General features: G+C 36.1%; 1 protein-coding gene across 1 annotated transcript in view; it reads right to left on the reverse strand.

Annotated features, from left to right (window-relative positions):
- Positions 1 to 5,806: 5,806 nt before the first annotated feature.
- CCDC141 (coiled-coil domain containing 141) overlaps positions 5,807 to 27,711 on the reverse strand; it is a 101,172-nt gene continuing 79,267 nt past the window's right edge. The window contains exons 21-29 of the mRNA XM_064451719.1: positions 26,472 to 26,581; positions 24,390 to 24,494; positions 23,679 to 23,762; positions 19,169 to 20,052; positions 17,053 to 17,225; positions 8,353 to 8,507; positions 8,126 to 8,255; positions 7,869 to 8,031; positions 5,807 to 6,100 (exon numbers count right to left, since the gene is read on the reverse strand). Of these exons, the coding sequence (XP_064307789.1) occupies positions 5,977 to 6,100; positions 7,869 to 8,031; positions 8,126 to 8,255; positions 8,353 to 8,507; positions 17,053 to 17,225; positions 19,169 to 20,052; positions 23,679 to 23,762; positions 24,390 to 24,494; positions 26,472 to 26,581 (1,928 nt within the window). The 3' untranslated portion in view covers positions 5,807 to 5,976. The remainder of the gene's footprint in view (positions 6,101 to 7,868; positions 8,032 to 8,125; positions 8,256 to 8,352; positions 8,508 to 17,052; positions 17,226 to 19,168; positions 20,053 to 23,678; positions 23,763 to 24,389; positions 24,495 to 26,471; positions 26,582 to 27,711) is intronic.

Genomic DNA, 27,711 nt, shown 5'->3' on the forward strand with positions numbered 1-27,711 from the left:
TACTAAGAGACACAAAATGTCCATAGAAATCTGTGTAGAGGGTATCTAATATCTCATTCCAAAAAGCAACTTGCTAAATTAGCAGATGGCCATTTCTCTCTGTAGTCGAATACTTAAATATTCAGTGAAAAATCACACTTGGAGAAAGAGCACAGACTAGTATCTGCAAACTTAGTAGACACTAAGTCAAATAAACAATGAAAAAGCTTATGAACATGATAAATTCTAAATGACAGAAACGTGTAAACTGTCAATTTAGCAGTTATGAGATAGCCAGATGTTCAATTTTTTTCTATTTCAATCAAGTCAACAATTGATGACAATAATAGAAAGCTACAAGGAAAAGATTTTGCTGCATTCAAATATATAAACCAAATACATTGTATTTTTAAAGTAACTTCCTTTCCCCCTCCCCCCCTCCTTTTTTTTTTTAAGTTTAACATTTGCTTTTGAGCACTGTTAAATCTATTTCCATTCCAACAAGAGTTTGTACCTTCTCAACTTTTACTTTTGCTGGTGAATTCAGAAATGAAATTGAACAGTGAAATTTTTTTCTTGTGCTCTCAAGGAAATACAGATTATTTACATCACAAGCTTTCTGTTAACAGAATGACTATCAGCCCAGTGTGATTTCTACATGTTTAGTGTCACATAGTGTATCCACAATAAAAAGCAGAAGGATTACTTCAGTCTTATTACTGTGTAGCAAAGACTCTGCTGGTAAGAACAATATTATTTAATTGATCCCGGATCAAACAAAAGTCAGATCCAGATAATGACAAAGACCTTTTTTTTCAGGCAGACATCCGAATTGGGGATTGTTATGAAAATTTCAGCATTTGCTTCAGTCTCCTACTGGTTTAAGTATAAACTATATATTGCCAATGTTACTATAGTATACGCATTACTTTGTAGGCCAACAATACATTTAAGAAGTAGCAGGTTATCTTCAACAAAATGAAACATTGTGGGGCAGATACCAGCAACCTCTGCTTATGTGATTTACTTTCACTAATTCTAATAATCCTGTTGACTTGATGAGTCGTGCTGTGCAGAAGGACCAATTACTTTAACAGGCCCCCATGAAGATGCCTTGAAAGCTGAAGACCCTAGTCAGAATTTAAAGACAAATTCATTCTTTCTTGAACACTGAGAGCTTCAAATTACCACTTTGGCAAGTTTTCAATGTGATTTTGAAGTGGAATTTCCTAATTTGCTTTTTAAAAAAATCACCACCTTTCCTTTTCTTCATTTTGTGTCAAACAGTAGTAGTGTACTACGTGCTGTGGCTGCACAGCCAATATAGCATAAACCCTGCTTTCTTTCTTAGCCCCCGTGTCTACCTATGCATGCTAATTTGCAAAACTGCATAAAAAGAACCATTTCCTTCTGTGGTTGTGCAGCCCCTCTGGGCCACTCTGAGCTCTCCGGATAAGCCCTATCTTGCTGTTATCTTGATCATAACAACTTGCGTGCCAGGCAATCTCTGTCCACCCCTGGGCCATTTGCTTCCTGACTTGTGTACCAGAATTGTAGCCAGAATGTAAAATATTGACCAAAGCCAATCATCTCAGTCCTATAAATAGCAATCCAAGAGGAAGACCCTTTGAGCTCTCAAGGACCTCAGCAGGCTGTGTGATGCTGTATCTCCATCTGGGCTGGGATGCCCCTCAGGGTAGATTTAACGAGGATTGAAGGATTGTCTATTGATGATTTTGCAAGGACTCAAAGGCCTAATTTTGCAAGGTTCCCTGGCCGTGAGCTGATGAATGCCAGCACATAAAAGTGAGTAATTTATGAAACTCATGAAAAGGGAAATTTTATTCACAGGTAAATCTTGGTGTGTGTGCGCGTGTGCAATTTGACTCTATATATACACATATATTATCCCTAGTCACAAAAACCAGTGACCAATCCGAGACTAAGATTGGACCTAGCCGCACCTAGACTTCTCTCTGAAAGAAGTTCAGAAAGCAAGGGTGTCTATTCTGAACCTCATGACTCAACAGGAGGGTCCTTCTTATCTCCTGCATCCACAATCCCTCTGAATCATTCTAACTCAAGTATACCTCAATTTTCCTTTGTGCACTTCTTCTATATAAGTAATAGTCTGAACTTTGCCATTCTCAAATCTTTAACTAAGTCACTATGTTGACTGTAAAAAATTCCATCAAATTGCTGTTTTAAATTGGCTGATGTTGTGAAGAATTATACCACCTAATACAGTGATCTATCTCAAAAATATTAATAAATCTTAAATTGCTAACTAAAGCTGTGTAATGAATCATATTCCCAAAAATTTGGTGTAGCTGGCAGGATACACAAGGTTGTATTCACAACAATTTGGCATAGTCAGCCATATCCACAAACCTGCATTTGCAATACCTTTTCCACTTCCATTTTCCCTCACCCCCTTAATTCTTTGTCCTGTTTTTTCCTATACAATGTCTGTTATATTTCCTTTCATACACTATTTTCATTTCACTCTGCCCCCCAACCGAATATGCAGAACCAAGGGAGTAATGAAATAAATTATTTAGTCGCTTTAACTAAAACGTCTCACCAATAAGATGCTGTCCTAAATCCTTACGGAACTGACAAAACACAACCCGAAATGTATTTTAGATATTATATTCTTGCTGAATTTCCAGTTTTCTAAAGTCTACTTCTGGAAAAAAATTTTGCTTTCCCTCTTCCCACCCACCTTTTTTCTTTAAACTTAGAAATAACTTATAAATTATTCTCTTTACTGTTAACCATTAAATCCTGAACTGAAATCAAAATGCATTTCCACCAATTTCATCAATTCCCCTCCCTCTGCAAATGCTATAAACAATACTTTGTAATGACACCTTTAGAACCTTAAAGTCTATAAAATGCATCATATTCACAAGAATATCCACATTTGTGTGCTGCAGCTTGCTTCTGAAAAGTTGTTATTTTCAGATGCTCATGTCTCTCATCTGAGATATTGTAAATGATTATGCAAAATACATTAACCTTTTTCAATACAAACTAAAACTCGCTCACACGAAATTGTTTTACTTGTTACTGGAGAAGGCACTGTCAGTTGCTCCCAAAGCAGAAAAGATAACTAAGGCACTAAGCATTTTCCGAAACTACTTTAGCTATTTCACATGTGAACTATTTACTGGGAACTGGGACTAGATTTGAACAGGTATGGAATACTTATCAGGGTCCATATTCACTAACTTCACGTTGGTAGTTGTCGCACATATCATCTCCTTGGAAATATATAAGGAGGAGATTTACAGACATCACTTTTCCCAACTTTTGCTTGTATATTGTTTCTTTATACATCATCCCCACACATTTACATGTGCGGAACAAGGAATGAATAAAAACATTACATACTCAGCACCTCACCTTAGAAAGCAGGGTCCTACTAACAAAACCTGAGACCCTGAGTAAAGAATATATTTACTAACTGTTCTGCTTCCTTCCACGAAGCAATAATTAAAATCATAATACTGGGGACAAATTTTAACTAACATCAGGATAGTTCTTAGAATTTAATAGATATGTACATACTCTCAAATTTTTCAGACTTTTTAACAAATTCATGGGCATCTATGATTTATAAAATGAAAAGAAACAAACACACTTACTATGTTTCATAACGGATCCATTCCCTGGGAACACTTGGAGCAACAGCTGTTTCTCACTGGCAAAAGAAAGTTGCTTTGTTTTTTGTTTACCTGTTTATAAACTCCACTTTCTACAATTTTGTAAGGAAACCGTAGGTAAGAACAGATATACAGATTCCTGTTTGCCTCAGGTATTATTCAGAAAAGCATTACCACTTTTTTTTTTGTTTGTTTTTATTTTTTATTTTTTAAGTAGACATGTCTTGTGAATCAAGGGGGAAAAAGCCCACCTCAAATATTAAAGTTTAAGTTGTTCTTACAGGCTGACAATCAAGAGGAAAAGCAAGAGTAACCCAATGCCTTAAATTTGCTGAGGAATCAAGATCAGCAGACACTTCATTTTTACAAAATAGATTTTTAAATAAGAATTCTTATATGCCATACTTATGCATGCCAGCTGATAAAAGAACATACATTTTAGAGTATTTTTATATTTTTGGGGGATGTGTGATATGTACATTGTCAGTCCTCTGAATGTGACTGTAGTTAGAAACACAATATTTTCTGTGAAATCTTTAAATCTAAACAATATGTGCAAAGGAGGGGCTTAGTCAGCAGAAAGGTAATTGTCTGGGATCTACAAGATGCCTGGCATTTGCCTCCATCCATTTTGGGGAAAAAAAAAAAAAAAGTAAGAGATATGGGGCAAATAAGCAGAGTAAGAACCTCAGTCCTTGGCTACTATATTTATGTGCACATATACACAGCCTTGTGACTCTTCTGTGGGCAGGATGCCACTGACTTTTCCCTAACGTCAAGCAAGTGATTTATGTGATCAGGTGAAGACATGTACATGGTATTTTTTCAGCTCATTTCCTCTCTATGCCTGTACTTCAACTTGGAGATAAATTTAAGTTTCTACCAGCCACCCTGTGTCTTGCTAGAGACAAATGTTTAACATTTTGGCATTATGATTTAAGCAACTCTCAGAAATGTCATTTCTGTCCTGGTTTTGCACAGATGACATCTACCTGGAAGAAGCACAGAGATGCTGTACTGCTTAAACCCCTATCTGCTCTCTGTGAGAAGTGTGGGTGCATTGCTGTGGTATACGAACACAGTGTAGGCCTAATCAATGTTTATATAAAGAACAACAGAATGATGCACAATAGGCAGTTACACAATATACAGGTACCTGTGATATTGGCCAAGCCATACGCAGTCCACTGAAGCAGAAGGCTGAGTACCATTTGTTAGGTAGGACTTTGAAAATTTGGATCAGAAGGACCAAGGTGAAGAACAGTTATTCCCAAGTCTAACTAGATGTTCTGTTGATTACTGTGTCAAACAGCCGTCCAAAATGGGGCATTTTATGGACTACTTTTTTCAGTGCTGCAAACGGATGACACTACAAAAGTCCTCCTCTTTCTCTGCAAGGAGCTTTGCAGTGAAGTGAAAAAGGCACCCAGACTCTGAATTCAATAGATAGAGACAAAAATTTCATCATGTTAATGACTGTCCACAATCCAAAATTTTCAGTTGCAGTTCAGATTTTATTTATACCCTGAATGGATGCTGGACCTTGAGGAATTCTATCATTGGAAAGTCCTTAACTAAACTAAGGATGTGCTTTGAAACTAGCATGGGTATCACTTCATAGTCCACTCCTTTGGACTGTAATGACATGCGTCAACTGGAAATGGAATGCTTTTTCACAGTAATCCAGTCCTGAAAGCAGAAGCGATACCACGGAGGACTTCTCCATTATGCTGCCTTAAAGAGACTCTTTTCCCTGAAGACATTCTTGGTACTAAGCCTGCATTAGACAAGGTTTGATATTATTAGTAACCACTCCTTTTGATGCTAAGCCTCCTCAAAATGTCTCAAAGCTATTAGAAATAAGGTAGTGAGCACTGTATTTAATAAACCAGAGAATTCTGTAGTTCTAAACTCATTTTGTTTTAAGTCCTCATTTGTTTGTGTCTGAATTTGCTATATAAACCAGTAGGAAGAACTGTTGATGGAATTGGTGGAATTTATAGAAGAATAAAACAGTGGGTACTGATGAATCACCAAGGGGATCTGTACTTTTAAAGGCTAATGTCTCTTTTTTCCATCATCATCTTCTGTCAGCTTTGTCCAACAACCCAGAACAAAACTGGAAGAAATAAGAAATCGTAGTCTAATAAACACTGTGCGCAGGTGAATTTTATTAATGGTTTATTTATAAATAAATGGAATACAAATTGTAACCTAGATAAAAATTGAACAGCACTCAAAGATTCATCTTCTCCTCACCCATGGCCAGTATCTATGAATGGACACAGGAAACTATATGAACACCTTCATGAATCAGGCATCTTGCAGTTCAGTCCATCTTCTGATACTCTGCAACAGGCAGGAGAATAGGATCATGTTCCAAATTGAAGCTAATCTCTTGTGGCCTCTCAAGTTCAAGATACACTCCTTGAAGCCAGAGTTTCTCTTTAAACCTGTTTAAAAAAGGTCAGTTAATATTGCCTATGTTTTTAATGGTGGCAGCTGCAGCATTCACTTTCATAAGCAACACAGTGGTGGTTGGCATAGACTGCTCTCTGTGGTCTTGAGACCATACGAGATTAGAGATCAAATAAAGAGTGATTCCAGACAGAACATAAAATATCTTAAAACTCATCTCACTGACATCAACAAATTACCAGAGGACACTTTAGTTATAAATAACAGAAGAGATGAGAAAAATGAGGAGAAATCTTACCTTTCTGCATGATCTACATATTTTAATCATACTGAATTCTTTATGTGCCCTAAGTAAAATTAACATAATTTTGCATATATTTTTTTTTGCTTTGGAATATCTACCATTTCATAGCAATACAGAAAAAACTTGGGCAAAATATATGGGATCAATGCTTGATCATCCAGACATGATGGAAACCATGCAGGCAGCTTATGATGAAATGAGAACAGCTTTCGAACCAACATATGCAATAATTTTCCTTTCCTTTTACATGTTGCTCTACAACTAGGAAGAACCACCTCAGGAACGTAAAGACAGAAGAAACGCTGCTCTTCCTTTTTTCTATGGCTTTTTGCCATAGAATTCACTATGTATGAAAAATTCAGAAAATATTCAGACACTTTAAGGCAACAAATGTATTTTTGTGTGACCAGTGTAAACTTAACATTTTGAGCAGACTGTGAAAAACCAGCCTGACGGCAATCCCACAGATACTCAACCACTTGCCCAGGTCACATTAACCATCGCTTCTTTAGAGCTTTGGGACTCCTGGAGCCTGTTTTCCATCACATTGCTCCACATACCTTCTAGAAGGAAAGCTATTTTACTGTATCATCATGAAACCAGCTTTTCACCATAAAACAGCCATATCAACTTCAGAGCTGTGTAATAAACACTATCAATAGAATCATTCTGGTATTTTCTATTGAAAACCTCTGACAGCAAGTCTTATTTTTATGTCCACAATCTCTTTCTAACCGCCACGTACATCCCTATGTTACCTCATCCTCCCTGGCATTTCCACTGAAACAGTGAACTAATAGTAGAGTAAACCAGATTAGTAATGGTCACAGAGTATAAAAACTCTCTCATCCCTGACTACATTACTTAAAAGGCAGGCAGCTTTAGCACCATAAACTACAGTAGGCTATCGCAGCCTAAATTCAGGAAGCAAGATTTAACCTTGTGCAAGAAGTCACCACAAGGACTTTTGACTTCATGTATCTCATTTAAGCTTCTGAAATTGTATAGTGGGAATTTTTGTCATCTTTAATAAATTACTGAACAATGACTGTTCCTGTGCTTTAGGACTGCTACTTATTTTTCTAAATAAGATGTTTACCTAGTAGAAAACTTTGTTTACATAATCTGTTATTGAAACTTCATGTTCATGTAGTAGTATCATTTTGAACTCTGGAATATTTTGTATCTTTGAGCTGTTCAATCTTACATTAATATCTAGATTAAGATACCGAGATTTTAAAAAAATCATTCCACTAAACTAAATACCTTATTGCACAGATTCCATTTTCTGCTGTGCTACAAGGCCTTTCATCTAACAGAACTGTGTATATTCTGATGAAGAATTAAGCGTAAAAGGCAGTCACACGTTACGCACTTCATTTACATTATGCAAAAAAATCATAGGATTAGGAAGACTGACTGATATGTGCTTTGTTAATTAAGGTCCTTACAGCTATTGGAGTATTACAAGATGTAGCAGAGAGTGAACTGCAAGTTACCTTACTGGGAGATGTTTCGCCACCAGCCTTTGATCTCGCATACAATGTGTGTCATGGGCTTGTACTAGTTCAGCTGTGGTGAGATTCACTTCTGTAAAGTATCCATCTTCCCATTCCGTTTTAGCCTGAGCTACAGTGGAAATTTCTGGGGTTTTATTCTTCTCTGAAACAAAACATGTACATTAGTAGGTGGAAACAAGGTGCTCATTTACTATGGCAACAACATGCTTAAGCATGCAGCTGGCAGGATGAATCACCTATCACTGTTACAAATGCAGAACAGTGTGCCTTTCCAATTTCATTGCTGGCAACACAGACGTATTTCCCAGTATCAGCAAGGACTACATTCCTTTTTAAAAGGTAATAGGTATCTCCTAATTTCTCAGTCTGTAAAACAACAGAATGCATATAGGAGTTTATTAGTAGCATAAAGCAAAATATATTACATTTCTCCCAAGAAATATTTCAAGAAATTAGAACGTACGCTGATGTCTCCAGATACCACTTGGATATCATCCTTCCTCCAGCAGACATGTGGTTTGGGCGTTCCATGTATAGTGCAATGCAGGATTAAATCTTCTCCTTCTTGTAGAGTTGTATGTCCAAATTTTTGTACAAAGTTTGGCTGTTTGCCTTGTACTGAAAAAAAAATTATTCATTATATTTTAAAAGGCACAAGTAAAACAACTGAAGAAAATAAATCCATTCTCATAATTATAAGGTTCGCCACGTTGCATGACAAAGAGAGCCTTTATTGATGCCTGGAATTCAGGATAACTTGTTTGCAGGACAGTTAGTAGGCAGACATGATTTATCTATATAATATAAAGTTTGTTGAAATACACGGATATTAAGCACCCAAGAATTTAATGCTAATTGGTATAGTGGTATTAGTTTCATGGCAATACTAAAGAATCATGTTCTTTGTGTAGGTAGTAGGCAAGTCTGTTTGGATTATTGTGTTTCAGTGAAGGTGGAAGAGTAAATATTCCACACAAATTCAAAGTGACAAAGTTGAGAGAGCAAACTTTTACTTTTAGTGCATTGTACCTCATGCTCTTTCTTCACTTTTTTCCCTACTCTTCTAGTAAAAAAAAAAAGTTATTGAAAAAATAAAAAATGATTGATCTATATTTGCAACAGTGATGAAAGCCAGAATGTAGCTTCTGTACAACTTCAACAAGATCATTATTTTGACCATCATTAATACTGAAACCACGTACTACCAGATCATCCAGTACAAACCTGATTCAGATCAAGGATGGGTAAATAACTGTGTTTCTATTGCAATAACCAGAGCACATAAGATTGAGTTTGTGCTGGCTTCATGCCAACTGTGGGATGACAGATGACACCTGAGCCAGTATAAGGCTTGGCTAATAAAAATTGACCCATCAAAATTGTTTAAAGAAATTTCAATCATCAGCATCAGTTTGTACTGAATCAAAGCATTGCTTCATGTGACGTGTAACTTAATGAGCTGTAAAGCTGGATTTACTGGATCACTGTACTTCTACAGGAGGTTCCACTTATATTCCACTTCCAGGGCCACAGTGAAGAAGATGACAATCTCAGAACTCAGATTAAATATTCTTGACACAGGGAATCCAAAGCAGCAGATGGTAACACACAGAAGCACGCACAAGGACACATACTACAACAAAAATGAACACTTTGCATTCCTATCACCTAACAAATGCCTTCTTGTTCCTCTTTACTATAAGTTGTACCACGTGTCCATAATATTTAACGAAAGTAATCACCAGCCTTCTCAGAAACTGAAGGTTACAGAAGTAACAGAAATAACAGAGCTTGAAACTGCTCTCAACTATGCCAGCATTAGTCCACTGTTTTAGGATGAAAATTTTTTTCTTTATGCTATTAATAAACAAAAATCAGCATATCTCACAAAAGTGCCCAGCAACTTCTAAACCCAAATATAATATAAGCCCATAGCTATTTTTGCTAGATGTGGGACTGTCAGCATGGTGAGGCGGATGTTGTCACCTACTGTATTAATAAATCCACTGCTTAGGTGAGCTCTACTTGCAATGAGCTTTCAAGCTTAGCTGCTTTTGTATTCTTCCCATGTACCATAGGACTGAGGCCACAATACAGAGCAGAAGTATATGAGTTTTACTATCTCATACTCTTGCTAACCTAAGGTCCGCCAGTCCCATCAGCTAAAAAAATTCAGTTCTTAGCTGTTGAAAGTTAACATGCAGAAGCTACCACCACCATTGCATTGCATGCACCTGAAGCACAGAAATTTGGTATCTTACAGCTTCATTTCAACCAGGAGAACCAAGCTTAGACCCCTGCCTCCTCTTTGCAGGCAGCCAGCAACAAGTCACAAAGTGCATGATAAGCTTGTATTCCAGTGGAAAACATTAGGTGGGCATCAGCCACTCCTTGTGATATTTTTGCCTAGATTCCATTACTGGTGCAGTTTGTATTACCTTGTGAAGTCAGGCTGCATCTCATACCAGGATGGTTTTTACCATTAAAAAAAAAAAAAAAAAAATCTGAGTGGAATGGTGATAATGATTAAACCCCATCTTGATTTTCTATCAGTAAGTCAGCAGAACATAAAACCTAAAATTACCAGTTTCTAGAAAGCAAAGGGAAAACCAGTATGTGCAAAGAAAACCATGAAGTGACAGTTACTACATATCTTTAAGGCACAGGCTAGAACTCAACAGGGAAACAAAGTCTTCTGTGAAAGAAGAGTTCATCCTCTGGTGGCAACCTTCAAAATAGAATGGGTGGTTATATTTCACCACCAGTTTTCTCATGATATCATAACAAAATGTCAGAACAAGCTAAGACACTTGCCAGTTAAAGATGATTTCTTGGCTGGACATGCCATGAACCACAATGGTTTGAAGGAACTGATCTTTTATCCAGCATTGTGGAGGGAAAATATTTCAGGTAGTCAGTGGTAATGAAACCCCACTTTTATGTCTTCGGATAAGAAGCTTGTCAATTATTAAATATTACATAAGTTATTTGCAGGAACCAGTAGAGTTCTACCGCAAACTGGGGAACAAGGAAGAAAAACTCAGCAGTTGGGAGCAATAAAATACTGCCGGTGGAGACATCACCTCCATCTGGCTTTATCACACAGCTTTCACCCCTGCCCCAAGTCTATCTCACACACAGGTAGTACCAGGTCAAGACAAATTCTTTTCAGCAGCTGTTTTTTATTACTTTGCTTTACAGTTAATCTTTTTACTCTGGGCAGGGCATATAATTTCCAATCTCTGATGTCCTGAAATGTGATATTAGCAAGTTTATCAACTTCCCCCCATCTTCTCTCAAAATTTAGGTTAGACTGAGATTCATACCATGATGCTCAGAGACTTTGGATTTACTCAGCGTTGCTCTCAATTAAGACACAGTACTTTATTGTTTATAGCTTTTGTCACAGTCAAGCCCCTAGCACAATCAGAAGAAATTTTATTAAGGAATACCAAATGTGTCTCATGACCCAATTGATCTGAAATATCCATAATCCAGAGCTCCAATCTCCTTGAATACCATGGTGTAGCCTCATTAAAGAAAGTCTGAACAGTACAGCTCCTCTGAGCCACAAAAAATATACACACAAAAATTACTAGCTTACCCTAGCAAAGTCTCTAGAGCAAGGTCCAGAAATAGGCATACCTTACCAGTCATTTGAGAGGAATCCACCTTCTCCACTGCAGCTCCAGCCACATCTGATCCAAAGCCAACCAGAGGGACGCCTCATCCTCCCTTTGCCTACTGACTTAGAACTGGGCCCTCAGACAAGCTGCTTCTTTTGAAAAATGGAAATAATTAATCCCCTTCACCTCCAAACTTATGCACTTTGTGTAAATACCCCTTCACACATCTCCACATCTTATTGTCAGGCAATCTCGTTCACCACTTAATGGTTGTCTGCATATGGGGAAGGAGGAAGGGAAGTTAGATTAGTAACATGCCTTGGAATAACATTTTTGTTGTAAGGCTACAGAGATAGAAATTTAGATTTGCTCTTTGAGAGAGCAATCAGGAAGATGTAAACTTTTTGGGGTCTTGAAGTAACTATAGGTTCAAAAGTGCAACCGTGCTGAGGGAGTAGCAGAAGCAGAACGGTAGCGGGGAAGCATTACGTTGAAATTATTGCTGAAACAGAATGAGTGTGTGTGGGAGGTTTCAGAGAAATATTAGTCTATCATGAGACTACACCACTGTCCCTCTTTTTTTTACTTAAAGATTATCAGAAGAGAAAACAGCAGGAACTTTCCAGCAAATTTTTTGGGGGCATTCATTCAAGTCCTTAAATAAAGAGTATTTAAACCCAGACTGCCAACACAGCAGTCATCAGCACTGATTACACCTTTGTTTACAAAGAAAAGCATTAAACCCAGGAGACTTTCAGTATCCTGCTGTGTATCTGTGTATCTCTAATCTTTCTGGTTTGTTTTTTTTTAAAATCTTGTTCCTTGCAGCAATTAACAATGTGGCTGTTACCCACATACCCATTAAAAAACTGCATTTAAAGCTATTTCTGATTTAAAGTAGATGCAATATCACACTCTCAACATCAAGTTTTGCTAATCTAAAATTCACAGAAATGTTCAGATTTTCAGATAAAATACTTAACGCACAAAAGGGTTACATACTTCTACAATGATTTATTAAGCTCTACAGATGTGATAAGGCAATTTCTGGCCTTATATTTATACCTTTTAGCATTTAATAATTTGACTATGCAAAAATGACAATTCTCAGAAGTTAAGGTGTTTGCTTTGACCTTTTATTATTTCACAGTCTGTTACATAGCAATAGCATGAGTGTCATACTTGTGTGTACTCTTGAAAATAATAGTGTACTTAGATTTTGAAAGTTGGATTCATTTGCATCTCACTTTCTTCTCATAACACACACCTGAAAGATCTAATTTAACATTTAAGTAGGGACTCAATTCCATGATTTAATCCAGTAGTAGGAAGCTTCCTTTTCACAGATACCATGTGTGAGTAAAATTGAAGGTAGATGTGTTGGCACAGGAATAGATCATAAGCCACTTCAGCTGCATTTGAACTGAATAGCAAAAGTGAGACTCACTTTCCTTAGAAAGGCAGCCGGCTTCCCTGGGTGACAGGTAATCTATTGGGATCTTCCATATAAGCTTTAGGCCTATATAATTTTAATCTGGGTTACAATGAACTCTGCATTAATCTACTCCTCCTCAATGGAATAATTTTGTTTTGTCTTGGCATAGCTGGAGGCAAGATCATACTTGACATCTTTTTTCTGTGAGGCTCTGTTAAATTCTGGGCTACCTAATTTGTCAGTTACAACAGGCATTTATGCTTCAAGTTGGAAAACGAGTGTCAAGTTCACCACGTGTGGCATTTCACTACCATTCTTCTTTTGTAGTTTTGTGGGCAGAGGTCAGCTTTCCTTTAGTGACCTTCTAGACAGAATTGGCTTTAAAATATCCTTCTCCAGCCAATAAAATTGAGCACAGGTGCTGTTTCAACAACACATCTAGCAGTGAACTGTTACAGGGGCATCCTGTCAATACAACCTCCTCATCTGGAAAACCTTCCTGGAGTATATAATCCCAAATCAAGTCTCAGATAGCAATGCCTTGAAAAAGTCCACTGAGATAAACTACTTTTATGTCTTGTTCAGTAGATAAACTACCAATAGTGCTTGCAAAATATGATGGAAAAAAAAGAGAAAAATAGATAAAGAAAATACAAACTTTTGCTACAAGGGTCATTTCATTAACTATTTAAAACAGAATTCAGAAGGAAAAAAAAATCAGCGTTGTATTGATTTTAAATGTTTTTCTGCTCTGGGGGCAAAATATAAGTATACTTGATTAGATGTGCATCATGATACATACTTAGAATTTTACTAAAGGCAGATTATGTTTGCCATAGGCATATGCAGCACAGATTTGTAAATGTTGGAATTAAATTTACTCTCTCTCTGAAGCTTCTCTTTATCTCCTCCTGTCTTAGAAGAAAGATGACAGTCCTCCTTGTTATGCTTGGAACTGGGAGTGTAAGCCAAACTCCAATAAAAGTCTACACCACTGGCTACCTTCTAAATAATATTAATAAAAATCTGCAATAAATCCCACTTGTATTCAAAGCTGCATCTCTTACACAATTTTGCAAACTGGCCTTGTATTCTGGCTGTCAAATCTCAGGTAAAGCAAGTAACAGATCTCTCCCACTTGTTCTAGAGCCTGTTAAATGAAGTTAACAGAAACAGGTTTAATGCAATGTGTATGAGGGAGGAGGTGTGCATGCCTGCTCCCTTTTAACACCCTAGGAGCCTAGATGCACATCAGGAAGCGTTATGGGGGAGGGGAAAGAATTTGTTCCCATAATCTGTGTACACTCATCCAGTAGTTTTGTGTCTGTTGCCTTTTTAACTCATAGGGCTGATTATTACAAATAACGAGCAGACTTTCTGTAAGTGCCAGCCAGCAATCACAAGCACCTACAAGTCTAGACCCAAGCTACTTCCAGTTCCTGCTCTATGACATGATGAAAAGTTCACATCTTTTTCTCCTGCTTTGATAGAACTATAGATGAGTTTGGGACAATTTTTTTCTGAGCAAGACAGGCCCTAACCTTGCTTTCTGAAGAACAGAGACTCACGTCGCAATGTTGTTTTGCTTAACAAATAGCTCTCCTCCAACCAAAAAGGTCAAATGCATATCTCTCAACTCACACACTGGCCATATATATATAAAAAAAAGACAGACCAATGATTACTCTAGCACTGAACTTTCTATAGTTTTCAAGATGAAGGATCCATAAGTTAAAACAGAGATACAGCTTTAAGCCCAGCATCTATAGAGCTACAATGACTCTTTATGTCACAAGCCTTATGATAGTTAATGCTTTATTTAAAGGCCTAATTCTGGCAGAGGCAAGATAGAAGAGGAAAGAACATTTCTGCTTTCACTCCTGGATTTTTTGTCTGCATATACTTAGCCTCAATACTAAAGGCAAAAATACCTGAAAAAGTGATCTGAGTATTATATAAAATTACTTAGAAAAGCTGAAAACAAGTCAAAAGAACATTAATCACTACTAATTTTTGAGTAAAATTTTTCAGTAAAAACAGAGGATTTAAGGGCAGCCATCACTCAGAAGACTCATTTACAAATAGAAAATAAGTGATGTGAACAGTATAAAGTTACCGAGCACTAGCACCTCTGCAGCAGGCAAAACCTTATGGCACGTAGGAGACACACTTTGGTTTGTTCTTACTACAATATTGCTTAATGTACCACTTATGCAAGTCAGCTTGCTCACACAGGTTCTTTGCTGTATAATAACAATACAAAAAGTCACAAAGACACAAAAACACTAAACTGAATTTTACTTTTATGAAAATTGAAACATTAAAAATCAGACTAACTATTAAAAATAGCTTTATTGTGAAATGGAAAGTATACCTTAGGAAAATAGGTTATTTATGTACTTGAGAGAAATCTTACGAGTCAACATTTTGGGGAGATGACTGAACTTAGAAAGTTGTTCGTTAAGGGTAATACCAATTTTGGTTACTATTTACTTTGTTCCTCCATCTACACACCAGCTCCTCATCCTGCTCTCTCTCGTATTGCTGTGAGGTTATATACCCTTGAGAACTTCTCCTGTTTCAAAGTTACAGGAATTTTAATAAAGTTGCAGTCACTGGGCCAAAATATCTAAATGTCAGTCTTCAATCTCACTGACCCTTGGCAATTTGCAACATATGTTCTGCTCATAGCATGCTACACAGTAAAGGCATACTTAATTTTTAGCTAATTATGCAAGAGAAAGTAAATATTTACTCTCTATAAATTTTCTGCACCTGTGCAGTTGTAATATGAAAGCTGCAGATCAAAGATGCAGGAAAAATCCTGTAGCTGTTTGTCAGTTGTTTTTACTGTACAAATACAGAAAGTACTGGAGCTAAAGAATTAATTTACATTTCAGGATTTATAAATTAAATCTTCCACTGGCAGTATTATGTCAATGTCATAAAATATTTAAACAAATTACTACTTTAATAAAAAGTAATATTTGTGGTTGTCCTTGTCAGGAATGAAGTGCAATATCTAGGTGAACAAAGTTCTGATTTGGATTTAGTGTTTTGAAGTTATAGGAGAATTCTATTTGACTGATACAGAACAGATTATTTTTTTTTTAATTTGGTGTGAATACACTTTTCAGTGTTTCCCAAATTTGGTTGATTCGGTCTGAAATCAGTGTGTTAAACATGTTAAACGTACGCAAATGCTCACTTCATAAACTATTATCTTTCTGTCTTATACTAACAGTTTAGTGGTTTATTAGAAATATTTATGTCTTTAATTTTAATGGAAGGCAGAGAAAGTATCACAAGCATCTACCTAAGCAGACTGGTATGTTGGAATGTCTCATTTTGTAAACATTTGGGGTTTTTGGTATGCTAGATGCCACTTCCAGAAATACTGATGATTCTGGGTCAAATCTTTGTAGTGCAGACGATCACAACCATATTAGAACTACTGCAACTCTCATTTGTGGAGACTATCTGCTGGGCTGAGGCAGATTTAAATCTGTTCTATGCCAGTGCAATCATGAATGGTATGATTTCTTCACTAAGAAGCTTTATCCTACAAAAAAATTGTTAAGAAGTATATGAGAAAAATGTGGTTGGAAATAATACATTTGATGTTTCAAAAAAATATTTCAACACCCCCCACACCCCCTCCCAAAAAAAGGCATATCATAAAATGTATGTTGATCACAGCACTCTACGTGGCTGTATCTTGACATTTAATACCTATAACCATTAAGACTGTTTCCAACACTTTGTAATGCCAACGTTTCTAGAAAACAAAACTCTTCCTCAGATTATAGAAAATTTTTCTAATTTTTTTATCTCAACATCATTATAAGAAAGGAAAATAAGCACATAATACTGGTATTAAAAAACCAAGCAACATATCGAGTATGACATAAAAGTGGTTTGGTACAGATTGTGAAAGATGCAGTGTAAGAAAATAAATTTAATGTTGTCTTAGCACGTGAGAATTAAGTCCAGTGCAGTCAATATTGTACTTATTTTGTGAATAGCCAGTACATTAGTGATATGCTAATATAGATGACACAGAGCATTTTCCAGTCTATTCTTGTAATAGGTGGCCTGTTACCTTTCACGTGGAGAATGGCACTTGATGAGATAGTGCCGTTCAAATTTTTAGCCCGAACAACATAGAGGCCAGCATCTTTATCGCACACCTTCTGAATGAACAAAGTATGCTTTGTCTCCTTTTGTAAAAGCTTTAAGTGCTCATCTGCAGTCAGTTTCTGGCCCTTCTTGTACCTGGAGCAGAGAGTCAGTTTGTAAGTCAGATTTATATCACTGTATGCCAAGCAGAACTTCTCAAATTCAGACAACCTCTACAACACTACACTGACAGCAAGAGATAGGACTTTCTACTGTACTCTCATTCCTCAGTTTTAAAGTTGTGTGCAAATATGAATTAATATTTAAACTATTCAAATTACTGGATAATAGAAAATATGTTTCTGAAAATGGTTTTGAATGGACAAGTCACAGTCATCTCACTGCAGTACTGGAGATAGTAGCATGAAGGCCTGGGCCCTCAGTTTTGTGCTGAAACATTTTTGCCAATAAGGTGTTGAGTCAATCCACATTCAACTCATAAATAGGCTCTTAAGTTGCATAAGCAATGTACAAACTTTCTGAATTTGTGTCTTCGGTATAAAAAACAGTCAAGGACCTGTTCCTCCATGCCAGTCCGCTTAACATGTACTTAGTTCACATCATCGATCCATCAAACAGGATAGAGCAATGCATTAGAAGTTATTTCAGAGAAATGGCGTCATATTCTAACACTTGAGGATCTGTCACCATGTAATGTATTGACTCGTGATTTACATATTAGAAGGGAAAATTCTGGCTCTAGCATAAGCTACCTTTAAACTAACACAATCATAGAAATGCTTTTCTAGATGTGCATCCAATAAAATGCCTACATCAGTACAAAATACATGGTATTGGTGAATTTTTAATTACAAAACCACACATCTTTTCTGTTTTCAGAAATTTCTAATTTGCAAAATGCTTTCAGTTGAATATTATTCTTTAAAAGACCATTTATCGATAGTGTATATATTTTTGAGGTAAATTAATGCTTTCTTATGAAAAAATAAAGCTGAAGGTACCTCTTGTTTCACCAACATTACTCCTCAAAGTCTAGAATACCAGAATTTAAAACAAAGTCACTTTATTGATACCAACACTTTATAGCATCAAGGTTGCAGTGTCCACTATTTTTCTCAGTGCCACAGAAAATTCAGCTTACTAAAAAGCTTATAGTTTGCCTAATTCTTTACATATGTAATAATAATATCAAAATGTTTCCAGCAAGATGAATATCTCATTTTAATACATTAACAGAAAGTCCTCTATTGTGAAAGTCTAATGGAATAAGTGGAGAAATGACAAAAGATGTTACAATTTTAGGAAAATATGCCAACACATAAAGGACTACTACCAAAATCTTGAAAACCTGCCTCCCTCTCAGTCCCTATTCCCTTTGGTAGGGAATTTCTAAAAAGTCATCTTTTAAGATGTTTACATTACATCATCTGTATTTCTCACAAATGCAGTATAAAGCTATCTAATTAGACATGCAGCAGTTCAGAGTGAGATACATAGTGCACATAAATATATAATATAAAACTGGTTCTCTCAGTGTAGACACTTATGTTGGTTTTTTTTTAACCTGTAACATCTCTCCAGCTTTCAACAACTGACTCTCACAAATATATATATGTGTTTCTCTCTGTATATGTAGTGGTTATACAAATATTTTACTGTGCTGCATACGTATGTGCCTGTCTGTCCATATATAGTGTCAGGATCCTGAGAAAATCCATGTGAATTTACTTAGGATAGATCTGGGGTGCACATTTGTTTTAGGAAATTATTGGACAACTGGAATGTCATATTCAAGAGTATAAAAACTATATGATGTACTTCCTTAAAAAACATTGGATATGCTTGCAGTAGTTTGATGCCCTCATTATTAATAAAATTAAGTACAGAGAGATTATTTCAAGTAGGTTAATTGTCAAAAGCAATTTTGAAGGTGGGAATCATGCAGAAGTGTGGAGTAGAAAGGATATAAACCATTTATCCTAGTCTATAAATAATTCATTTGGTTATAAGTGGTTCAAGCTGTCTTGCTTGAATATACTTCAAGGTATATTTACTACTTCTCATTATAAGCTACCCACCATGTCAGTGTAGGCTCTGGGAATCCTGTTACTTCTACTTCCAAAGTTACCGGAGAACCTTCCATGACAGTTTTGTTAGACAGAAGCTGGGAGAAGTTAGGCGCCTGTCCAGTTAGGCTGGCCATGCTGTTCTTTCCTGATGAACTTTTAATCTCTTCTCGGGTGACCATCTGCCTCTGACAGCTTCTGGTGGTGTCTGATTGAAACACGAAACCTGAGAATGCATCGGGCAAAGCATGCAGCCTATCCTGGGTTTTAGTACAGTTATTCAAGTCATGCAATTGTTCTTGTGTTTCTGCCATGCTTTTATGAAGTTCAAGGTGTTGCAAATGTGTTTTGCACACTTCACTCATCATGCTATATACTGGTTTGGCATTTATAGTGCAGGAAGTAGTGCTAGCTTCAGATATTCCTTGTAAGCTACAGGTCAAAGGAGATACTGCTCTGGCTTTTGGACCAGAATCTGTTGAAGAGATACACTTCTCAAGCTGATCTGATGGGCTTTCCATTCTATTATTTGTAGCGTCAGCATAAGCAGAATTTGTTAAAAGACCAGACTCTTCCATCACTTTTTTAATACTAGCAGCTTTCTGCATTTGCAAGCTATATGAACTGACATGCAGACTATGAGAACTACAACAGCACTGCTCTTCTAGCTCTGTTTCAGAATGTAAGAGGTTGGATTCTGGTGTCTCAGAAAGCGGTGGCAAAGAGATATCATCAGGTGATATACACTCATATTCATCTCCGGAGGGTAGTTCTTCTGCCAGGAATTCAGTCTGTAAACTATCCTCTTTGGCTGAAGATGACAGCTCTGTATCCTGTGAAACAAGATCCTCACCAGCTGGACAGATAATTGGAATATCAGCCAATTTATTCCTCTCCTTAAATTAGGAGAGGAAAGAAGAGAAGGGAAAGAAGAAGAAAAACAGAGAGAGAGAATGAGTTATCATTCTATGCATCCCTTTTTCATGCAGAAGCTAGCAACAATATTTGAAATCTTTCTTCTAATTAAGCTTAAAGTATTTTGAAAAGCAGGAAGAAATACACTGAAAAGGATAATTCCTCAGAAAAATTTGCAACAGCTAACTGGAGTTTCAAACTGTTTGGATAGATCCTAGCAGATGTTATTGTAATTATATATAAGCATTTATTATAACAGTAACAAGAAAAGAAAAAGTACCTCTTTCTATAAACAAAGGACAGCCTGTGGATTTCCTGTAGGTGCTGTTTATAAAAGCCTTTGCAAGGGGAAAGTGGAGGAGGAGGTGGCCTAATTACATCTAAATGGGAAACAGTTACATAGCAATAAATTTATTACCAGCCAAGTTAGTAGACTTTGATTCTTTGAGAAAGAGAGTCACCAGTCATGTTCAAGATTTGCAAAACTAAACCAACATCTTGTACAAATATTAAGAGAAAACAATATTAAAATTGTGTTTATATTATCTTGGATCCAGAATTTTAAAAAAAATCCCTCTCATCATGTTTCAAAAAGAATTGGATGTGGCACAAGTGCATTAATTTTAATCACAAAAAAAATCTAAGACACCTGATTTATTAATTAATTCTCTGAGTTTTGATATTTAGATAAATGTGTAATCACCTATTCAGGCCTATTTTATTTGTGCTAGGGCTCTCAGCAAAGGTGTTCATAATGTTTTCTTATGCTATTCTCTCATTGTTGAGTTCTATACAAAAATATGTAAGCTACTAAGCAACGTTTCTATCACCTGTGAACTCTTCACATAAATCAGTTAGGTGATACACTGGATATCGTCACTTTCCAAATCAGGTCTCTTTGACAGTATCCAGTACAAAAGTGCAGAGGCAGATTTGTTTCTGCTTTCTTTTTGCTATCGCTCTAAATATAACCTAATCATCAGTGCACAAAATCAACGAAATAAAAGTAAACAGAAGAAATAGAACCTTACATGTGCCCTGGTCCTGTAGATATGGCAGTTTGAGTATAGGTGTTTTTGCAAGTTGATACATTTTTTAATTCAAAGCCCTGATACTTATGTCAGATCCATGAATTAGGCTGGAAGAAAGTTGGGATTTTACTGTGTCTATTTTACTAAATAATTCAATTCAGTTGCAAGATGAAGTTCAAGTTTGGGTATTAAATGTGTTTTCCACAGGCATCCCCTGATGAACTCTGAACCCCAAAGTGTCTTTCAGTATGAATATATCATGGATATAAACACGATAAATTATAACTGGCTTTCTGATTCGGTGAAATGTGTCAATTTTTTCCCTTTCCAATTACTGAGAAAACATTAAATACTGAGTTACTTCTTCCTTCTGCACATATTCAAATTTTTTTATTGGGATTCTAACTAATTGTAAACTATTCCTAAGAAATCGTTATTTTTAGGGATTAATTCCAATATACTCATACAACATGTTTTTCTAGGGTTTGAAATTTTGACTCTCCCTAGCACTTTTAACCTTATCAGCACTGTTCTAAATAATTCTCTTAGTTTTAAGCCTGACAAGAATTTTAACTCTTTCTTAAATGACACTTTAATTGACACTTCAGCAACAAATTCTGGTTGCTTTGGTCTGACTTGCACTGACAAATTTAATAAACAAAATCTGATTAAATATTAAGAAGTTGAAAAATTCTTTAGAATGTTAAATTCTGAGCAGGTATATTTAGAAAACATAGGTCACAATTTCTGAATAGCCAGAATTTATGAAAGAAATCAATGGTCCAGGTCCATTCCACCTGCTGAGGAGTCTGTGCACATGTACACACAGTGGCATACATTTGGGTAACTACGGGAAGGCTATGACAACATAGGACTCTTCCAGTGACTAATCTAGGATCTTAGTGCAGGGATGTGCTGTCGGTTTCATTGTCACCTCATCTGGAGAGCACAGAACTGAACAGAGTTATTTCAGACATTGCTGGAAAATGACCCTGGGGAAAACACTGGGGAAAATGCTGGGGAAAACGCTGGGGAAAAGAATGTCAGGTGGGCAGTGAGTGAGCAAGCTGTCAGACAGGCTTTGGCAGGATGAGAACTTCCAGCCCTAGTGTGTACCTGGGATCAAAGCAGCATGAGAATGAATGTGCAATGAGAATGTTTAGTCCACTTTATAGAGGGTGATGTTTTTTACTGAAGCAAATTAATACTGCAAAATTATCTTGCACAGGTACAGACAAAATTAGAGATTTCTGGCCCACTAGACAAGGGGCTAAGGATGGGCCAGGTCTTTCCTCAGAAATGATGGAAAAAGAAGACAGAAAAGCTCTAGTGAGAAAAAAACCTGCTACTTCTTTAAGTGGTGAAAAGGGTGGAAACATCATAGTTGCCATACTTCACATCTGATATTTGCTGGTTTGCATACCCTTGACTTCTCCCCTTGGCAGCTGAGGCAGTTTGACAAGGCCTGGCAAAGCTGTGGTCTAGCAAAATAGGAAATAAGGCTATGGACATCTGCTGGGTGAGGTGATTCCCCTGAGGGTGGCTCTTTGGGACAGTCACAAAACTTTGAGTGAAATCTGGGCTCAAAATCAATGGTGAAACTCCCATTGACTTGGAGTGGAGGTAACAAAATTATTCAGGCTTAATTTTGGCTCATCAGCAGATTACAAGACATTATGTATTGAACTGAAGGAAATATTAATATTAGTTGAATTTCTACAAAACATCACAACTTAATGTCTTATAGTATTGGTCTGTGTTATCAGATTGTAAAATGGAAATTTTAGAGCTCTTAATCAATTCCCAATGTATCCTACCTTTCTAAAGAATTAAATATATTACCACCCACTCCATTTTTGACAACATTTCACATAGTAAGTTATTTACATTTATGTCCAGGATCTCAAGGCTTCAAAACGTTCTTTAAGCTAAAGGAATTAATCTCATAAAACATAGGTCTGGTTTTGTATTGCCTGTATTTCTAAGACTACATTTGTTCATTGACAGTTTGGAACCTTTCATATTCATTTACTGAATATCCATGAGTAAAACATGGTTGTCTGATAGGATTTTTATCATTCTAAATGCATACCCAGTCTTTCGCTATGTAATTTCCTTTTGTGCATTTTCCTCAACATGCAGACCATACTTTGGAATTTATTTATGATCTCTGCTACGTGGAATTTTGGCAACTGAAATGTAACTTCAGGGTTTTGAGGCGAGGGTGAAGACGACAACTTGATGCTTAGTTATTTATTTGATGTATAGCATCATACCAACAGTACAGCATATTATCTGTGACACGATGTCATAGTGAACAGCTGACAGCTGTAGTTGTGTTCCATCATGGTTTTTGCCATGATGACTTTCCTGTTGCAAAAGTGAAGCAATTCTGTGCTTGTTTTGCATTAGATTTTTGTAATACTGTAAATAGGACGACAATCAAAGCCCACTAGTCCATAACAATATCCGTCACTTTTGAGAGGCAAGGAATTAAGGAGTAAAATTCCTTTGAAAATACACAACAATGCCCATCAATTTAATGTAAAAAAATATCAATAATGAACAGCAAATACCTGTTTAGTGTCGGTGGGAGACAGAGTATTGTTTCTCATCTCAGTAATGCTTTCTGAATTTGTAAGCAATTTACCTGATGCCATCTGAAAGCAAAAGGTTTAAAAAACACTTTTTTTTTCCTGACAAAGACTTTAATGATTCAAAGCATCATAATTTCCACCATTACTTAGTTCAAATTCTCAGCTATAAGGCTTCTCTCATAGCATATTACTTATAAATCAAATACTTTCATAGCTTGTCTCTAGGGGGAATATGAATGTTAGGGCCCTGGGAAATACTAACAACAGTCTCCTCTATTACTTCCTATATTCCCTTAAGTCTTATTATAAAAGAGAGAGCAGAATGTGTTCTCCATTGAGGAAGGAGAAATGGTCACAAAGAGGGCATCTGCATTAAGAATACTGTGGCAGTAGGACCAAAGGAAAACTAGTAAAAGATTATGAAAATAATATTATTTCAGAAATGAGAGAGAGATACATAGGCAAGTAAAAAGGCTAAATAAATAAAATTAATAGGGAAGAGTATGTGGATTGGATAGAATGCAAAGGGACAACTAAAAAGAATTGAAAGAGAAATGACCAAGACTACAATGATAATGCCCATCTGAAGGGAGGCTTCAAGACAGAAAAGCAATAAACTATCCAGCAATACACAAACCCTTTTAAGAAACAGAGTTAAAAAAAAAAACACAAACAAAAAACCCAACTCACCTGCTTCTGTTCCTCTGCTTTGTCTTTAATAACAGCTTCACATGCTTCTTGACCATTTCTTACTTCTTTTTGAACAGTAACAAACTCTTCAGAACAGCCATCTTTCTGCCATGTGAAAATAAAATTAAGTAAGTTTACACACAATAGAAGGTAGCAGTTGTTAGCTACACACCAACTTATGCTCTGTACAATAGAGTAGAAAAAAAAAGTGAAATCTTAACTAAAATCTGTCATGAGCACAGGTGTAAATTGCTTAGGGCAAAAATATGCAGCAAAACCTCATTCATTCATCTCTGGACAAGACAACATTTTTCAAAGCCTAAGGGATTTTTTTCTGAGGCAGAGAAAGTGCAGGACACCAAAGACTGAAGAACTCAAGTGGTTGGTCAAGAATCGAAGGAATGTTAGCCAATTTGCACCCAGCATAAGTAAGGGAAAATAAAGGATTAAGAAAGTGACACTATTAGGAAAAAAAGAGGATAACAACAAATCTAGGAAAAAAAATCAGGATTTCAGAAAAACAGTTCTAGGGAGGAAAGAAACATTTGTGTGCCTCTAGAATGGTCAAATTTGTCTAAAGGGTGAAAAGGAAGGATGTGTTCTAAGCATCAAACATAACCAGGCAGAATTTGCATTTGTTTTTGTTTTCCTCCCTCCTTCAACTTCCTATCTGGACAGTCCATAACTGCTCTGAATGTAGTTAGCTGTAATTTAGATCAGCTACTTTTAGCATTCTTTTTGGCTAATGCTTATTTCTAGCTTAAGCCTCAAAGACTGCATAACTGGTTACAAAGTACTTACATAACAGAAATCTGGACAACCATACTGTGTTTTATAAAGACTTCATGAAACCTTTAAAATTGTCATGGAAGAAATCTACAGATTTCGAAGAACATCACAGTGGCACAATGTAAGGAAGCCCAGAAGTTTTACAGTTACAGTTCTCCAAACAACTCAAAAAAAGATAACTTTACAATTAGCAAATTTAGTCAAAGTAAAATATTGCAATTATTCTTAAATTCCACTTCTCTTGAAAAGATCCATATTTTGTTGAGCTAGCAAAAACGATCAAAGGTTCAAACCCTGTTCTGACAGAACCTGGGGCTACTGTCCTGCACACAACAGCTTTTATGTAACACATGGATTGGGAGAACTTTGAAAAACCTAACTGGCATTTATATTGAAGTTTCATTTGGGTCACAGTGCAAGGCAAAGCCTTCTTTCCATTCATCCAATGACTTTTGGAACTTATTTGTATTTTTGGCATCTCTTACAGTTTTTAAGTGTACTAATGGATAATTGAGGTGTTCTTCAATTTTTAATAGTATAATTCCACCAAAGAGAAGTGAAACAACATTCAACATCAACAAGAGCAGGATATTTAAGCATTTTAACTCTTCTAACTTCACAGAAGAATTAACCCATCAGCTACTGCTGCATGTGGGAGATTTTTGATACATTACTCTGAGAGTGGGGGTCAAGTAGACAGTCTTTATTACAGAAATCTAGCCCCCTCAGCTGTCTTCCATAATTCCTCCTCAGTTGCTACATTATACTTAATTGCACTTAAAGAAGCTTATCAGAATATGAAACGAACAATGTTGTTGTTCTCTTTGATATTTGTGTTATACACCATGCTTTTCTAATTTAAATTACTTTGATTTTAACACAACTTGGGTTTTGGGATTATTTTTCCAATAGGGAGCCAAGCTAGGTTGTTTGGCATTTTATAAATCTAGCAGTTACTTATATTACAGTACCAAGGGAAGAAGAAATATGAAAAAAATGTATTTGTCTAGATACTCCAAGAACTTATTATATTTTCCCCTAAAGTTTACTTGAAAGCAGTAACAGTTCTGAAAGGGGTTGAGAAAAAGAAACCTAGGAGGAATGTTTAGTGCACAAACAAGTAGCGCTTCATTGATTTCTTTATGATCGTTTCCTACGGTAATGGAAAAGTGAACAATTAAGGAAGGCTTCCTATGACAATAGATGATCCTCAGTTAAAAGTACTGATTCAGACACTAAGCCTGATAACTTGATGCAGATGCAATATATTCTCCAGATGAAAAACAAAAATACCTTAGTCTCCTTAAGTTCTCTCAGAGATCTACACAACTCATCAACAGAATTAATTATTTCTTTGTACTTTAATATGGCTTTTTCAACATACTTCTTTCCTTCTTCAATACCTACAAAGGTAAAACGACATGAAAGTAAAACAGAATGCCTCAAACAGATGTGTAACAATCAATGTACTTTGTAACCCTAATATACTACAATAATTACATTTTTCTGTTTTTTGTTTTTCTGAAGGAGTTCTGTGGTATTCAGCAATGTGTTTTCCTACCTCTTACTACCTTATGTAGTAGTTAGTAGTTAGTATGATGGGCCCTCATACTTGCTGCAGGTCTTCCGCTAGGCTTCTCCTTGAAGAAAATTGCTTCTATCTGGTTAATGTTACTTCTCTAAAAGATATTGACCTCTTAAAGTGTCTCCTAAACTAGTTGCTTTATTATACAGCCAGGAGGCACTTAGATCCCTGTTATAAGAAATACAAAACAAAGGCAGGATGGAGAAGCTTTTTCTCATGTAATGGTTTAAAAATCACAAAGCAGCTTCTTTCTCCCAGTGTTCTTAATCAGCTGGTTTCAAGAATCCATTCTGTCAGCTCCTTTCCTACAGATAAGAATGTTCAAAATATCGAGAAGGTTAAAAAAAAAAAAAAAAAGAGAAAAAAGCAGTGATCTTTGCTCACGAAATAGTCTTTCCAACACTACATTAGAGGAATTTAAAAGTGCAGTTTGACTTTGTTGAAGTTTTTTTCAGATTTACTACCTGAATTGATAGGTTACACAGTATCCTTGTGCATTTGAACCATCACATTATCTTTGGATAAAATAACTTCAAGTATATAATCATTACTAGTGGGAGGAAAATAGCAAAACATGAAGTTTGTTGACCTTCATTCTTTTTGGTCAACGTTCCAGATCAATACAACTGTAAATACACGATTTACATAACAATCTACATTTTTTGCTAATAAAACATTTAAGAAAGTTGGCAATTAAATACCACTAGTAATTCACAGTGTTAAAGTAAAAAATTCACTCAGCACTGAGGTATATCACTGTAATGTACTTTGACTTCAAAGACTTGCCTGCAATGAGATAGTATAAGCCATGAAGTCTTAATTCCAAGCTCATAAATATTGCAAGGACATTCACACTTTGATTTCAAGGTGAACTCAGGCTGTATACAGAAAACCAAGTAACTACCAGACTGTTGAGTACTTTCATATTTTTATTTTTTAAGTATTTGC

Source organism: Phalacrocorax carbo, chromosome 5 (genome assembly GCF_963921805.1).
Source record: "Phalacrocorax carbo chromosome 5, bPhaCar2.1, whole genome shotgun sequence".
NCBI classification, from domain to species: domain Eukaryota; kingdom Metazoa; phylum Chordata; class Aves; order Suliformes; family Phalacrocoracidae; genus Phalacrocorax; species Phalacrocorax carbo.